The 15,753-nt window shown below is 45.1% G+C and overlaps 1 protein-coding gene across 1 annotated transcript; it reads left to right on the top strand.

Moving 5' to 3' along the window:
• The first annotated feature begins 795 nt into the window (after positions 1 to 795).
• LOC137660619 (organic solute transporter subunit alpha-like) lies at positions 796 to 10,640 on the top strand. Its single transcript, XM_068395556.1, has 8 exons — positions 796 to 874; positions 2,318 to 2,469; positions 2,586 to 2,659; positions 4,235 to 4,393; positions 7,312 to 7,423; positions 8,325 to 8,471; positions 9,871 to 9,976; positions 10,453 to 10,640. Exons 1-8 carry the CDS (start codon positions 796 to 798, stop codon positions 10,638 to 10,640), a joined length of 1,017 nt encoding a protein of 338 aa, XP_068251657.1.
• Positions 10,641 to 15,753: the final 5,113 nt, after the last annotated feature.

Here is a 15,753-nt window from a genome sequence, read left to right as displayed (position 1 = left end):
TCATTACTCATTCCCTTTTTCCTAGAAACAGCCTGAAAAGGCTCAGGATGCACAAAGGATCCTTCCAGCAGGCGAAACGTGTGGCAAAATGGAGAATCCTTTGGTGTACTCCTACCCTCGATGTGCTCTCCTTCAGCCAGTGCAGACGACGCAGCTTTTCACCTCATTGTAGCCAAGATTATCAGGAAGTCTTTGGTGAAGTGCTCCATGGAAAGTCTTTTGAATGTCTCCGACATTGACCAAGCAACTTTCTGTCTCCCAGGGCAGTGCCCAGGGCTGCTCCGACAGGGCTGGGGTGACGGCAGACATGGCACTGAGGAATCCAGCCCGCTCCTCGGCTGATTCCCCATCCCTCCTCAGCTGGCAGCCGCGCTCGGGTGCGAGACCCCACTCCCGGTGCCCTGACACCCTGGGCCTGTGAAGGAAGGGGACCGGGGCGGGGACGCTCGCTGGCTTCCGCAAGAGCCCCTCCACGGAGGCCCAGCACAGCCGCCGGGTCACGGCTCCTCGCAGCCGGCGTGAGGAGCGCGGCGGGCGCGTTGTCCCCCGGGCTCGTTGCTGCCCACCCCGCCGGTGCCCGCGGCCGCTGGGCGCCAGGAGGCAGCGCGGAGGCCGGGCCCTGCGCGCCGCCCGCCCGGCTCCGGCCCCGGCTCCCGGGCTAATCATTAACCGCCCCTCGGCGGCCCCGAGCAGCCGGGCTGCGCATCGCGGCTCCCGCGCTCGCCCCGGACCAGCGGGCGGGCACCGACCCCCGCCGCCGCCCGTCTCGCATCTCCTCGGCGCTGCCAGGGCACCATGGAGGGCGAGGCGAACGGCACCCTCCACCCGTCCTGCGCCGCCAGCCAGCCGCCCTACTCGCAGGAGCTTCTCCAGAGTAAGTGCGGCCGCCCGCCCGCGCCGGGGCGAGGGGTGCGGGCGGGAGCGGAGAGAGGGCTGCCCGCAGCCGGGCGGCCCCTCCGCCCGCCGCCCCTCCGCTGCCGACCCGCTGCCCGCCTGCGCGCCGCCCTCAGCACCCCCCGCGGCGGCTGCCGGTGGCTGCCCCTGCCCTGCCCTGCCCCTGCCCGGCAGCTGCCTGCCTCGCCGCCGCTCATCCCCGGCGAGGAAATCCCCCGGGCGGCGGCAGGCGGCCGCCCGTCCCGGCCGGACCTCCGCCTGGCAGGGGCCCGAGCTGCCTCTGCCTTCGGGGAAGGGAGAGAGGACAGCAGGGCCCCCGGCCCGGAGCTGCGGGTGGCGGTGTGAGAGAATAGGGTGGTCGGCGAGGGGAGGAGTGGTGGGCGAGGAGCGCCGGGGCCTCTCGGTACCTGCCGAACCGAGCGCGGAACCAGCCCGTAGACCTGCCTCTGGTCTCAGGCTTCCCTGTGGTGAGTGAGATCTGCGGTGGGGAGATGTCCACTGAGATGTGGACTGATACACCTGCAGCCAACTCTACAAGTGTTGAGGTTTTTCGAAGCAGGTTAGGTTAAAGAGGCTGGGGCAGAGGCTCAGCGCTGCAAGCGGTGCTTGGTGTGCCTTTAGGTAGGCTACGGCCACAGCGGGAGCTAGTGCCAGCGATGACCATGAACTTCTAAATTAAGCATGACTCCACTGCAGTGCTTTCTTCTGTCTCTGGAAGCACCTTTCCCAGGAGAAGATCCACCTCAACCATCAGCCATGGGTAAAAGTTGATATCCATACCCAGTGTCAAGGGAGACATAAAACCATCAGCCGTGACTAAATATATCAATACCCAGCCTTAAGGGAGAAATGAAAAAGAATTTGCTAAAGGCATCAAATTTTATCTCAGGCTAGATATATCAGGGAGGTATCCTTACGTTGTTTCGTGTGCCCCACCAACTTTCACCGAGCTGCTAAAAAGTTTGCATGCCTAAGGAAGTTATGCACAAACATGCCTATGAACATACAATGGAAGCAAAGAACTAACACTGATTAAATATTTTTTTGCTTGTAGTCTGCCTGGAAAAGTTTCCAGGATATGTATTTAGTGTATGTATTTATATTCTGTTATGTATTTACATTCATCTAAGGACATTTGTCCTGGAACTCCACCTTTCTGAAAGGGACTTTCACATAATGCTTTGATAACATGGAGGCATATTCTTCCCATATGCTGTCTGTGGAACCTGGAAAGATTTAGTCATGAACTTAAGTATTTGAATCATTCTATGGAGTCAATGGTCCATCTATGTGGCTAAGCATGAGTGCAAATCTTTGCAGGAACAGGGCTAAGAAGCCCCTCAGAGATGGTGTCTTTACATTAAATGTTTGGAATGCTCGTGAAATAAGTCAGAACTTCCTGTTTTCTTTTCTCTCTCTGCAGGCCTTGACCTACCAGGGAGATTTCTCTTTGCAGTCTTGACTCTGATGACACTGATTGCCAATCTGGTATTTATAGATGAAGCAGTCTACATCTACAGGAAAATCCCCTCCTCCAAAATATCAGTCATAATTTGGATTAATGCTGCAGCTCCAGTAAGTGATCATGGAAAAGAGATAAAACTCAATGTTGAAAACAGGGTTTCCCTCAAAATCCACATGAACCTGCTTTATCTCTGCCCTTCGTACAACCCTCCTCCCTTTCTCTGTAGGTGATCGCTACTACTTCATGCATTGGCATGTGGATTCCTCGCTCAACGATGTTTACAGATTTCACAGCAGCAGTGTGAGTATTCTGCTCGTTTCTAGACATTGCCCCAAACCCTGAGTTTCTTCCCTTTAAACATCTGCTGCTCTTGGTAAACACAGTCATTTTGTAAATTTAACAATTTAGTAATTTTTGGTTTGAGTTGAAATCACTTGGCAGCTCTTTTCCGAGAGGTGGAAAATACTGTAGCAGTTCCCAGTGCTACGGTCCCCTAGGGTGGGAACCTCAGTATGAAAGATCTGTGACTTGCATGTAATTGATCCCTCAGATTGACAGTAGCTTTAAAGCAGTACTCTTTCTTTCCTCTCTCTGTGTGTCATGTGGAACGAGGTTCTGACCTGTGACTTCTCTGCACTTTCACTAATGGTGAGCCGTGGAGGTCTATTATTAATGGTGGCAAGTGAACCTCCGATGACTGTATCAATGTAAAAGTGTTCTGCAGTTGTCCTGATAAAAGCACTTGCTGTACAAGCATGACAGCTCTGACATGCACAGAGAAGAACAGAGAAATGTGGTCCTTGCTTTCTGGAGGTGATGGCGCAGCCCTGGTAGGCACAGCCAGATGAGGGGACACCGTGGCCTTGGGCGCTCCACAGCTGATTTTGGGATGATTTTGGAACCCACTGCAGGACAGTATCAGACTCATGAAGAGCCTCAGCCCTTGTTGCATTGCGTTCTCTAAGACAGCAGAGTAAAAAGGGAGGGAAAACACAGTAGTAGGGAACGCAGTGCGCATGCAGCAATTTGTGCAGGTAGTGCTGATTACTAAAAACTTCCAAGGATCTGGTCCTATGGCACTGTAAGCCTCTCTGAATCCCCCCTCCTCCCTTGCCCAAGCTGCAGGTCCCTGTCCCCTCACTTGCATCCTCTACCACTCACAGTCCCAGCTGCACAGCAAGCTCCTTCAAGGAGGCAGTGCAGCTGAAGACGTCCTCTTTTATTTGGTGGGGTTGGATTTCAGTGAATCAGTTCCCTAAAACCAGTTTGGGAAAGGGAGGAAAGGACGGTTGCATAATCTGTAGCTCCTGGGAAGTGTTGAGAATGGGCGGCTGGTGAAGGAGGGAGAGGTGGGGCTGCAGCAGTCAGTGCTTGGATCAGCTTTGGTTGCAGAGGAACCTCACCCTGACCGGGGCAGCATATACAATAATAGCGAGATATATCTATCTATCTATCTGTCTATGAACCTAGCCATGTTTGTTGTTGTTGGTCAGTCGGTGGGTATTTTTAAAGGAGGAATAGGACTTGCTGTGAAAAGTTTGGACCAGTCAGGGCTTGGCGAGATAACAGATAGAAAAATATGGTCATAATGACTTGGGCCAGAAAAGCCTGTGCTGGTGGCTGACTCTGCCACCAGCCACCAGTGCAGCTTTGGGAAATTCCACAGCTACTCTGTGCCTCAGTTTATTCCTCTTTGGGTGAGGTTAGGGCAGCTCTGGTCCTCCAAGGTGATGGAAAGCTGAAAGTTTTTCACAGCTAGTGCTAGAATTTATGTTGATTGCAAAGCGCAAGCTGTGAAAACCCTGGACAGAAGGCAGCACTGGCATGCAAGAGACACACAGGCAAGTTCAAGCTGGCATTTTCTTCCTCTCCTAGATTTTTTGCCATAGTTATCCACAAGTTCCTGCTGATGATGATTAAAGAGTGCGGAGGTCAAAAGCTGCTCCTCAGGCGTTTTGAAAATGGTCGCTTCAAGATCAGCACCGGTCCCTGCTGCTGCTGCTGCCTTTGCCTCCCTCGTGTGCGCATCACTAGGTGAGTTGCCCTTTAAGATTTCCCAGCTGGAAAATGGCTGCTGGAATTCAGCCAACTTGGCAAGGCGAGGCTTACAGCAAAGGGCCTCCCTGCTTCCCGAAAGTCAGTCTCAAGCCGTGTCTTTTAAACAGTGCCATCACTTCGGGGCTGTACACCACCACTAATTTATGTAGTTTTTATAATACAGAATTTTGCATAGGAGTCGAGGCAACCATTTCTATAGTAAGCAGTGGTGTGTGGGAGGAGGAATTAATACTCTAGAAAACCTGATAATTGAGATTTCAGTTTCTTTTCATTCCAGAAGGGAACAAATGTCTCCAAATTGGATATTTTTCACAAGCAGAATTGTTAAATTGAGGCTGTCTTGAAAGAAAATTTCTCTTACTTTGATGAAATTGAAATGTTTCATTCTGACTTTGACTTTAAAACTACTTCAGATTAAAATAATTTTTAGAACAAAAAAGTAATTCCTGGAAAGCTTTGATCTCAATGAAATGCCGTTGTCTGATGAGTCAAAAGCAAGTATTTTCTTCTACTAAACTTAGTATTAATGCACCTTTGAGAAGCGGGGTGAAGATGGAGAGCTGCACCTATGGGAGCCAATATACTGTAACAGAAACCCTGCCCCCTCTGAGCATTGCCTGGTGGGGCTCCTCCTCTGGCTAGTGTCACCCTGTCATTTACACGCCGCTCCACAGCCTGGAAGCCTCATGTATTTTCCAGGGCTTTGCTACTGGCACAGAGTATGAGAATGTTTCTCTCATTAAGAGCAAAAGCTGACAGACTGAATGTGCAAGACAGAGACTTTTCTATGAGACCCTGGACACTGGTGTCAGAGGGACCTTAGGGACTTTATGGTCTGGTTAAATGAAAGTGGCAAACAGAACGCAGCATAGCAGTTTGTGATGTGTTTGCAGAGAGTCTTATTTTTTATTGTAATAACTCTTCCTTAAATGTCCTCATTCAGTATTAGAATTTAAACGCTTGTTTCCATCATTGTATTTTAGTGGAATGACACTAATTATTTACATGGAGGGGGCACCAAGAAGAACAGGTAGTAAACCAACAGAAAAATATACCTCCAAAAATGGATTTAATACAATGATGTAAAATCAGCAAATACTGATGTGCATCTAAATGACTCCTACTAATTTTCATGGGCATCGGTTCAGGCTCATTTCAGGACTCAGAGCTGAAGAAATGCCATGTGACAGAACTGTGATGTAGATCTAAGGTGTCACCAGTATATTTGTTTTTCTTTCTGTGTCTGTCACCCTCTGTATAGGTTGTGGTAGCTGGGAGCTTGGGAGACGATCCTCTGCTCTGCCCACTTGTTGATCAGTCCAGTGACAGCTTACCCAGGATGATATTAGCTAATATCAACTCCTTTCAGGAGCTAGATAGTGCCTACTCCTGCTGCGAAGGAGGACAGCTGTCTGTTTAAAAAAAAAAGGCTTTTTGCTCTGCAGAGGGTTTAGGACTCCTTCTCTGGTGTCTGTAGCACTGGGAAACCCATCTGCTGTTTCTGCTTCTGACTTCTAGCCTTTTCCCATTACAGGGTACAATTCTTTTGTAGTGTAAGCAAGCTATACCAGAGAAAGGTCAGTCTCATACTCCTCCCATATGTATCTTCTGGGGAAACAGGGAGCTACTCCAAGGGAGGGATTCATTCTTTTAAAAAGCCATATACTACCGAGCAGTCCTGGGAAAGCTAACAAGGTACAGTAGACAGATGAGGCAAAGTAACAAGCCATACAATGGGAGAGATGTGGCAGAAGAGGTCTGATGGTCACGATTGATAGACCTGTGTTGACAAGTGAAACAACTCGCGGCGTTGCAGTGGCTGCACTGTTTGTCATGTTATTCTTTAAAGCCCTTTGGGAATAATAAATCTTTGAAAAGGCACACATACTAAGTGGCTGGCCAGTTGCAGGCCTTTCCACGTGTGTTTGTGCTGTTCATAGTCCTGTGGTTATTAGCTATATTAATTGAGCAATTCCTATAATTCCTGGTTCATGGCTATATCCTGTAGCGTACTAAATGTCAGCCTGTTGTCTGCTGAGGCATCTCTGATGGCAGTCTCAAGGGCCCAAGGAGCTACAGTGAAGACAACATTAGCAGTATGGGAAATAATGCACAGTAATAGACTAAAACATGAGCCAGCCGTAGCAGCCACAGCTTGTCCTGCAAAGACTGAAGGAGAGTTCAGGTCAGTCAGCTTTCATGCCCTCTCTTAGAAAGTGCATCTGCCCCTTTCCTGGTGGCCTTTTATGCTGGCTGACTGGGTTACTGTGTATGGGCTGTGTCCTGGACACAGTTTATACTGACAGAAGTAAGGAAATCCTGAGCTGTCCTGCTGGCATTGTGCAGTTTGCCAAGTGAAAGGCAGTTCCTTTCTTCTGTTAAAGTACAGAGGAGGAAAACCAGATGCTTACATGGTAGTAGTCATGATACACTGAAAAACTAGCATTCCTTTCACCTAGCTCTGTATGATTCCCTTTCTTGATCTACCACAGGACTAGGAAGTGTCAGAACAGGAAGGCTGAATGGCCCAGTTTCATCGGAGAACTGAAATCTTAAGGCAACAAGGCAAGAGCAGGTGGCATTATTGTCCAGAAATGGGTTGTGCTACTACTGGCTCTGTGGTTAGCTTCAGGGCAGAGAAAGACATCATGTTTTGCCCAGTTTGGTTAGTATGTAGTTGCTGCAGAATAGGAAATGCACTATTTTTGTCGAGGCTTTACTAAATAAACACTGGGTAATTCTTGGAAAGATTTTCTAATCCTGAAGCTGTTCCTCCCCAGATTTTAGCCACATGCTACAGGAGTGGGGAAGTTTTGCAGCTGACAGTATCCAAAAAATGTTATTAAGGTTGCTAATAAGATTTTGGTCTATGTGATTTCTTTTTTTCTGGCCAGGCGAACCCTCTTTTGGCTGAAGCTGGGCACCTTTCAGTTTGCTTTCCTTCGACCCGTGCTCATGTTTTTATCAATAGTGCTTTGGACTAATGGCAATTACACCCTTTACAATGTAAGTAAATATTTTGATCAGAGATGGTCCACAAAATCCATAGATTTTAGAGCTGATGTTAGTATCTTAGCCTACAACGAAACTGTGAAATCTCGGAGCACTTCCAACTGAGTCCTTACAGTATTCTTTTGAGACCCTGAAGCATGTAATTTCTGCCTTCCCACAGACTCTCCATTTCCTGGCTTCTTTTGGAAAGAAACAAGGCATCAGGGTGGGATGGGCATCAGATTATGCTCCAGTATGTTTCCCAGCTTGTATGGTTAGAATAGCAGGACTGCAGGTTGCGCTGTGGGATGTATCTGCCCTGTGTTTTGTAAGGTACAGCCTTAAGAAACAAGTGTATGTACTGGCATGTAAACAGGAAGCCTAATTCTGTGTTTTTCTGCAAATCATGGTGATTTTTATATCTGTGCAAAGTAGAAAAGATAGTACTGTACTTCTGCTTTGTGCCATGTAAGCTAAAAGATGATGGAGAAGTCTGCATCTGCTAATAATTTTGCACCTTGTGGGTAACTCGGATTAAAATAATAATTTTTGGTTGTTGTTTCATGGTATAAAACAACTGACCCCTCTGAGATGTCGTGCTGAATATGCTCTCATGAGCTGCTGAGTGTTCCCAGCTGTTGCTGGGGTCAGACTGGGGGATTGTGTCACTGGTTACCTTCCCAGGGTGAACAGATTTACATGTATGTGCCTGCTGGGTGAGAGCACTGTGCTAACACTCCAGTTGATACTGTGCAGTTTCCCCATGCAAATCACAGCAACCGCTGCTGCCATCAGCTTTCATGGAGATAGAAACAAGCATTTTAACATCTGCATTACCCAGTTCACAACTTCTTCCTGGAAATAGTAAAATGCACTGTAAAGTTTTATAGGTACGCTTGTTTGATTTGCTTCTCAGTTATCTCCCAAAGGAGCTGCAATATGGATTAACTGCTTCGTTGGTGTCCTCACCATTATTGCTCTGTGGCCAGTTGGAATCATGTTTCAACAAGTCAGGACTCTCCTTATCTGTAAGAAGATCATCCCAAAGTTTGCTCTTTATCAGGTGAGAATTTTAATATTTCTGATAAGAATTTCTCTTAACTGCTGATATAACATTGTCTCTCTGGTTCTTGGTCCTTTGTTGAAAAGTTATAGTATTTTTTTTTCCCATTAAATGCACTGAGCAAAGGCATATTTTTACCTGATTAAAGCTGCATCCCTTTGAAGAACTCTCCTTGGCTGCTGTTCAGTTTCAGCTTGAGCAAATTTACCTCTAGTCTCTCAGGAGTGCTGGAGATGTGAAAGCCACGTAAAATCCATTCATCTTTAGGCAACTGAAATCAAAACAGCACCTTCTGCGGGGCTTGAAGGAAGCTTTGTAGATGCAGTATCCTGAAACACAATGTTAGAATGCTGGTAATTTTAAAAACTAGGAGAGGATGTGGAGCATTGTGTGGGTGGCTGTTGTTTGAACTGTTTCAGCATGTCTCAATGATCTGTTTTGACAATACTTTTCTTGGCCATTCTGCACTTCAGAGTTAGATAATAATGAAAATAGTGCCTGGGAATCATTAAATAGTAAGGAACAGAACCAGATAGGTTAGACTGAAATAGCCCAGGGACAGGGCCGCCCTCTTCCACATCACCCAGAAGAGAGTACAGCAGAATCCTTGGATATGCATCCTTCTTGAACAGGACACGTACAAAGGCTGGTGCGCTAAGGTTTCTGTTAAGTAAATTATTAAGCACTTACAAATGCAATAAACAGGACAGTCATACCTGCAAAGCTGCATTAGGGTGAATCCAGCTTTAGGATGGCAAACTCTGTTAATGCGAGGGTTTATACTCACGCAGTTACACCAGCAGCTAGAGAGACACTTTGGTATCTCCAAGGCAGCGAAGGCCTAGCTCAGCAAATAGCAGGTAGTATGATGCGTAAGTGATTGTTGCTGCAGCCAAACTGCAAAGAGAACTTCATCCCTTCTGGCAAAGAAGCCAGTCCCATATAACTTGGGGAGCGCCACATCTCCCTACTGTGGCAAAAAGAGGAGACAACAGGAAAAACATTCTTTTGAGTCCTTCCTTCACTAAGGTGGACCATAAGCTCATCGGTTAGATTAACAGGAAGTTTTTAAAACATTGTTACCTATTATTCAGACCTCAGTGTTGTTTAAAATCCCAGCTGGGAGCTCTGTGTATATTGCATCTCCCAAACCAAGGGCCGAGAAGAAACACTTTTCAAACAGAGGTTTAATGTAACGCTCACATTCAGAGCAATATCATCCTGACCTAAACATGAGTTCTGCAGAATGGCAGGCAGCCTGCAGGTTGATGGGAGGAGAGGAGGGCAAGAAAGGAGAAATGGGGCAAAAGAGGGTCTGTTACAAAAGCAGAATTGCTGTGTGAACTATAAGCCTTTTCCTGGTAGCTAAGGCATCTGTTTTTTTTTTTTTCTGGTGCAGTTTATCCTCATTCTGAACCACTTGCAGGCAGCTATTATCAACATCTTGGCCATGCAAAGAATTATTCCCTGTGCTCCACCACTCTCCTCTACAGCAAGAGGAGCATGTAAGTTCTTTTGGGAAGGATGTTGTTCATTTACTTATGAAGGTGTCATTTCAGCATTGCTAACTGCAGTATCTGGTGTTTTCCCAAAATACTAATTTCCTAGGATCATGTAGCTTTTGGAGAATCTCAGCTTTTACTTAAAAAACAATAATGAAAGGTTTATAGCTGTCATAGTCACAGATAAAAACTTGATAAGGAGAAGAGTTGGAATCAGAAATGAGAGGACAAGAAATCAACGTGCATAATTGCTGTTAACTCTCTTGCGTTTTGAATGCATAACTTATTGCGTGCTTATTGATGGGCAATACTGTAATTCTGTAACTGATTTTATTGCCGAGTGTGAGAGACACTCCGTTATGGGGATGGGATGGTGAAATTTGTTCCCTTTGTACAGGTGAAAATTAATAAACACTCTGTGTCTGATGGTCATTTCCCCCTTTTTGGGGCTTTTCTTTGCCTCTCTTTTTTTTTGGCAGATATGACCCAGCAGCTCCTCATCATGGAAATGTTTCTGATAACCGTAATGTCAAGGGTGGTCTATCGGAGAAGATACGATGACCTAGAGCCTCCTCAGTGGACGGCTGAAGAAGCTGCGGATAACAAGCAGACTCCTAAGATTATCCCGAATGGCGCAGTTAGTGAAGGTGGATTGCCAAGGGTTTAGAAGCCCTCTGTGCTCCTGTTTGGCAGGAGCTGGAAGGTCAGCTTCAGGAGCTCATATATTCTTGCACCACAAATAGCCCCCGTCCATGTCGGAACAACTTCTGACATAAATGCCTCTGAGCTGTAGTACTGAAAGGACCACTAGTGGAAAGATAACCCTGTTTATTCTCCAGTGATACATACGTGGTGTGAGGATTTTCATACTATGTAATTTAGTAAGATTTCAAACCATGTACTTTTATGCTGTTATTGAGCACTTGGTGGTAGCCAAACTGTCTCACAATGTGATTTTATTTCAGCCATTAGAATGGCTATGATTTGGAGTTAATCTAGAGTCTTTCTTGTTCATCTCTCTTGACTTTTTAAAATCTTATTTAGCCCTGGATTACTGTCATATATCCAACACAGCATTTTCCCATCCTTCCTCCATTAAAATTTATCAGCTCTCACTCTTTGCCACCATAGCTAATTCTGATCAGTGAGGACATTTGCCTATGTTTGTTCTGAAATACCCAAACCTGTCTGGACTCTCCATCTACATAAATGATGATCTCTTTAGGGCAAGATTTTTTACATTCCTTGGCAGTTCACTTCCTAACTTGGTAAATACACAGTTGCTGTTTGTAAATATGTCACTGGCAGATGTTCTTCCTAGGGACGGCAGATTCTCTGTTACTGGCCTGGGAAAAGAAAGTATGAGTTAAGAGTCTGAGATGTCTTCTGCTACTGCTCTGTGATGGTACGTGGTGCTTTGGTTCTCTGCTTGGAAAATGGGAATAATGATACTCAGGATCCTTGTGATAAAAGTGTCTGTGGGGATAACAGCTATTGAAGGGAATCTCTTTCAAAAAATCCTTACCTCCCCAACTGCTTCACTCCAAATCTGACCTGCCTCAGCATCCAGTAGGACTTCAAGTATCACAGGATCTTTTAAATTCACACCTGTTGCTCTGTTTTGCATAAACCAGTTTTTACTTTTTGCAAATGATCGTGGTGTTCTTGGGTGAACCTAGTTGCTTTGGTTTAGCTTACTATAATTTATAAAATTATACTGTGTTTAGTAAGCATCTGGGTATTTTGTTTGTTGGGACGGGAGGTGCAGTGCCACATACTCGCACTTGTCTATCCTCATGTAGTCTGATCCCTAGAAGTAAATACCCAATCCACGCAGCAAGAATGCTTATTCCATATGTAGGCTGGGAAAACGTTTAATGGGAAAATAGCTTAATAACATCTTTTACCTATATAGTATCAAATACAGCTTATCATCAGAGCAAAGCTAGGCAGATAGTGGGGCTTTATTTCTAGTTTACAAGGAATTTAAAAAAACACTTTCAGTTTGGGAGTTGGTGGAAAATGAAATATTCTGAAAACAGCTAGTGAACCATCTGGAAGAAGAAAAGAGGGTTAAATTAAAATGTTTTCTTCTTTCTGAAGAAATAATATTTTCTTTAACAATTGAAGGATTCCATTATAACAGAAAAATGGAATTATTTTTGTTTTGAAGTGTTTGAAATTATTTTTATGTTTAATTTTTTTCTAAGCAGGCAGTCTAGGAAATTGATACAGATTCTTGAACTCATTAATGTGAGAGAATCTACACTCTTCCCTTGAAAAATGATTTAGGTGAAAATTTTCACTCTGCATTAGAGTGTGTCAGTAGAATTAACTGGGATCAGCTAACATATTCTTAACATGAGAAATCTTCTCAGTGTATTTTAACGTTATGGCTATTAGCATATTCCTCGTGTTGCTTTATGTCAGTGTAGTCTAGGCCACAGGTACATTTGTAGACTTGCAGAGCTGTACTTAATTTCATAATGGCATTGGGAATGGTTGGCTGTGAGTTCAAGCAGCTTCAAAACTGGAAAATAAAATATTTTGAGTTGGTAAGGAATCTTTGTGAATTGCTGTGGAAAACACTTTAATTACTAGAGCAAATGAGACAAATGAGCATTACTGGAAAATGTTTTCTGTAGCAGTTTTGCAAGGGGTATGCCTTGGTGGGTGGGATCCGTGGCATGGAAGAGCAGATCCATGCGCTTTAGCATGAACAGTGCATTTGAAAACGTACCATGGTGATTGTCAAGCAGACTTCAGATTTGTCTTTTTACTCGGTACAGTCATGGAGGTCTCATTCCAGAAGTCACTTGCTTACACAGAATCCTTTTCAGAGCAAAACAGGACATACTTTATCATAAATACGTGCCTATGAGCTTTCCTGAGTTACAGCTTATGTGAATGCAGTAGAATGTATGGGTCTTATTGTTACAAGTTGTTTGTTTGTTTGTTTTGGAGCTTTTTAACTTAAGAATTTCTTCCCTACCTCTGGCTCAGACCAGTCGTTGTAGCCTGCCTTATCTAGGTGCAGTGTCTAGGTAGGCATCTGGGAGCTTGCAGCCAGGGACAGCAGGTGGCCTGCATTGCTGTGCATTCATTCAGGTGCTTTTGAAATTAAAACATTGCAAATCGCAACATCCAGGTTGGACCTTAGGCAGACTGAGTATGAAAAAACAAAACACAAAGCCGGAAATTCCTCCAGTCTCAGTTCTGATAAGGATTCCTTTCAGGTCACTGAAAAAAAATTTGCTTTCAATTATGTGTTTGTGATTAAAGCATTTGAAAACATTTAACGAAAGCTAGAAGATAATTTTCACAACTTATACAGCTGCTATAAAGTAATGAGTGTTCAGGTGAGTGCATAACCTTTATGTTATGTTTGCTTGGGATTATCGTGTGAGGAAGGGTAAAGGTAATTTTATCTGTGTCTTTTGTGATGATAAAAGGCACCAACACCATTAAACAAAAAGATAAGCATACAGAGAGATGTGTGATCGAAGGTTAAGAGAGTTTAGGTATTTGGAAGCAATTCATGAGAACACAGGGGAAGAGATGAGTTACGTGTGTTGGGTAGCCACGCGCTGAAGATGCAGGTGTGAAGGTCAACACTGACCGTGAAGCCTCGTGGAGTGTCACGTCGGGGTATGTAGTGTGAACAGCATACACACAAGGTGGGAAGAATGAATCCTAGCACCTTTTAATGTTGCAGGAGTGGGTTGGCAAACAAAAGCTGCTCAGTGCTCTTCTTTTTCATCTGTCATTTAAGCTACTATTTTTAAAACAACACTGAGTGCCTCCTGTTCCAGAAGACCATGGTGCGGGCTCCTGTTGGCTGCAGCATGAGCAGCGCTGAAACCTCGAAGAGGTCCCCCCAGCAGACCTGGCAGTGGCAAGCTGTCATTCCCTAGGTAGGGCTAGCTATGGGGGCAGTGAAGAGGGTATTTAAATGCATGCCTTTGTGTTTCACGTGTGTCAGCAGCAAAGGCCTCATGATTTAATATCCAAAGGATTTGTTTCAGGTGTTAAGAGGGTGCTCTGCTGGTTATAGACCTTTCTATCCCTACATCCCCCCTCCAATTGTCCTGTCTGTTCCTGCACTCTCACACTTGCCCCTGCCTCATTCTCCCTGCTCAAGAGAAAAAGATGGAGTGCTCCTGAGGCTGGACTCTGGGAGGAGGTGCAAGGGTGTTGGTTCATGCCTGCAGACCCAGGGCAGCCAGATGACGGAGCCTCCTTTCTATGCTGTGTCTGTTTCCAAAGAAAGGCCAAGGGGAAAAAAAAAAGACAGTACAAGAGCTGAAGTGTGATCCCATGGTTCCCAGAGCTGGAGTAGGGGAAGAAGTTAGGTAACACAATAAGAATACAAACAATGGTAAATTGAACAAATTGGGGAATAGGTGGATTTAGCATAAGCAGTAGAGAAGCCCAGAAGAAGAGTCATGGATAACAGAGAGAGGAAGATAGCAGCCATTTGACAAACAGCTAATGGAAATGCTAGAATAGGTCAGGTCCAACGACTCCACCTATTCAACACATTGCCACTTGGCTTCCTCACCCTTTCAGACAAGGTCTGACTGCTGCTGACGGTTTGAATCTACTGCTTTTACTGACAGCCATTCACATGTTCTTCAGGACAGTTCATGAATCTGCTTGCACCTCCCTAGCTCCCAGGTAAAATGGATCACTATTTTTAAGATACAATTTGTGGGGGAAGAGGGCTAGATAACACTGAATTTTTTACTGGTTTAGATCCCTTTAGAAGTGTTAATTAGATAATTCTAACAGTTGCCTGAACTTGGTGAGCATGATCATCTTTGTTTTAGCAAAGTAGAACTGATGCAGAGAAACCTAGAGAACTTGCCCAAAGCCACACAGGGAAATTTTGTATCAGCTAGGATCAGGATGCAGAAGTTACCCAGTCTCACCTCCCTGCTCTGAAAAATACTGTCTCTTAAATGTGGCTGAGATCACAAATGAAGCTAGCAGTGTTTGAGTTAAGCCACGGTTAGGTGAGCTAGACCATGGTTAGATAATGCGTCCACCAGCACAATAAAATGAGTGCTCTCAGCTTTTATAACCTCATTCGAGTAAGAGCTACAGGTCAGAGCATCTCTTCGTAGGTTGTGGAACTGGTGTGAAGAACAGATCTATGTATTGTTGACTTGTAAGAGAAGGTAGGCAGAATATCTTAGGCTGTTTTTCTCTGCTAAGTCACACCTTAGTATAACTTCCCACCGATCATTGTGCAGCCTTATTAGTACAGATCCACAAACTCTTCATTCTTTACTTCTCAAAAATCACACTTCCTATTAAAATGTGCATACATAAAGACAATCAAAACAGCACACTGAAAAAGCTCAGTATAAAATGACTTTTGTTTTCTTTAATGCAATTTAGCAGCTGAAAAGTGTCAGTTTCCACTCTAGAGATTCAGGCATCAGATCACAGATGCCTTCTGGGATCTAAGGCATAGTTTTGATACAGGCTGAAATCGGTTCAGACATCTAAGAGAACTGTTAAGCTGTGAGAAAGTGCTGCAAGACATTCTGCAGAGCAGGGCCATGAAAAGAAGAAAGGTAAGATTGCTGGCAAAGGGGAGAGTGTTGAAACAGGGATAATTAGCAGCTCAGGGGTTCTTGAACAGAAAAACCAACATGAAAAAAATACAAAATCCTACAGAAATAAAACCAAGTAGCCCGAGGATGGCAGTTAAGCAATGTCAATGATCAGCCCTTTCCAAGTGGCAGCAGAAGCCAGTCCTTCCCCTCTTGGCT

The sequence above is a fragment of the Nyctibius grandis genome, chromosome 2, assembly GCF_013368605.1.
Source record: "Nyctibius grandis isolate bNycGra1 chromosome 2, bNycGra1.pri, whole genome shotgun sequence".
NCBI classification, from domain to species: Eukaryota; Metazoa; Chordata; class Aves; order Nyctibiiformes; family Nyctibiidae; genus Nyctibius; species Nyctibius grandis.
The sequence above is the reverse complement of the archived record's forward strand: the minus strand, read 5'-3'. Positions and strand labels throughout refer to the sequence as shown.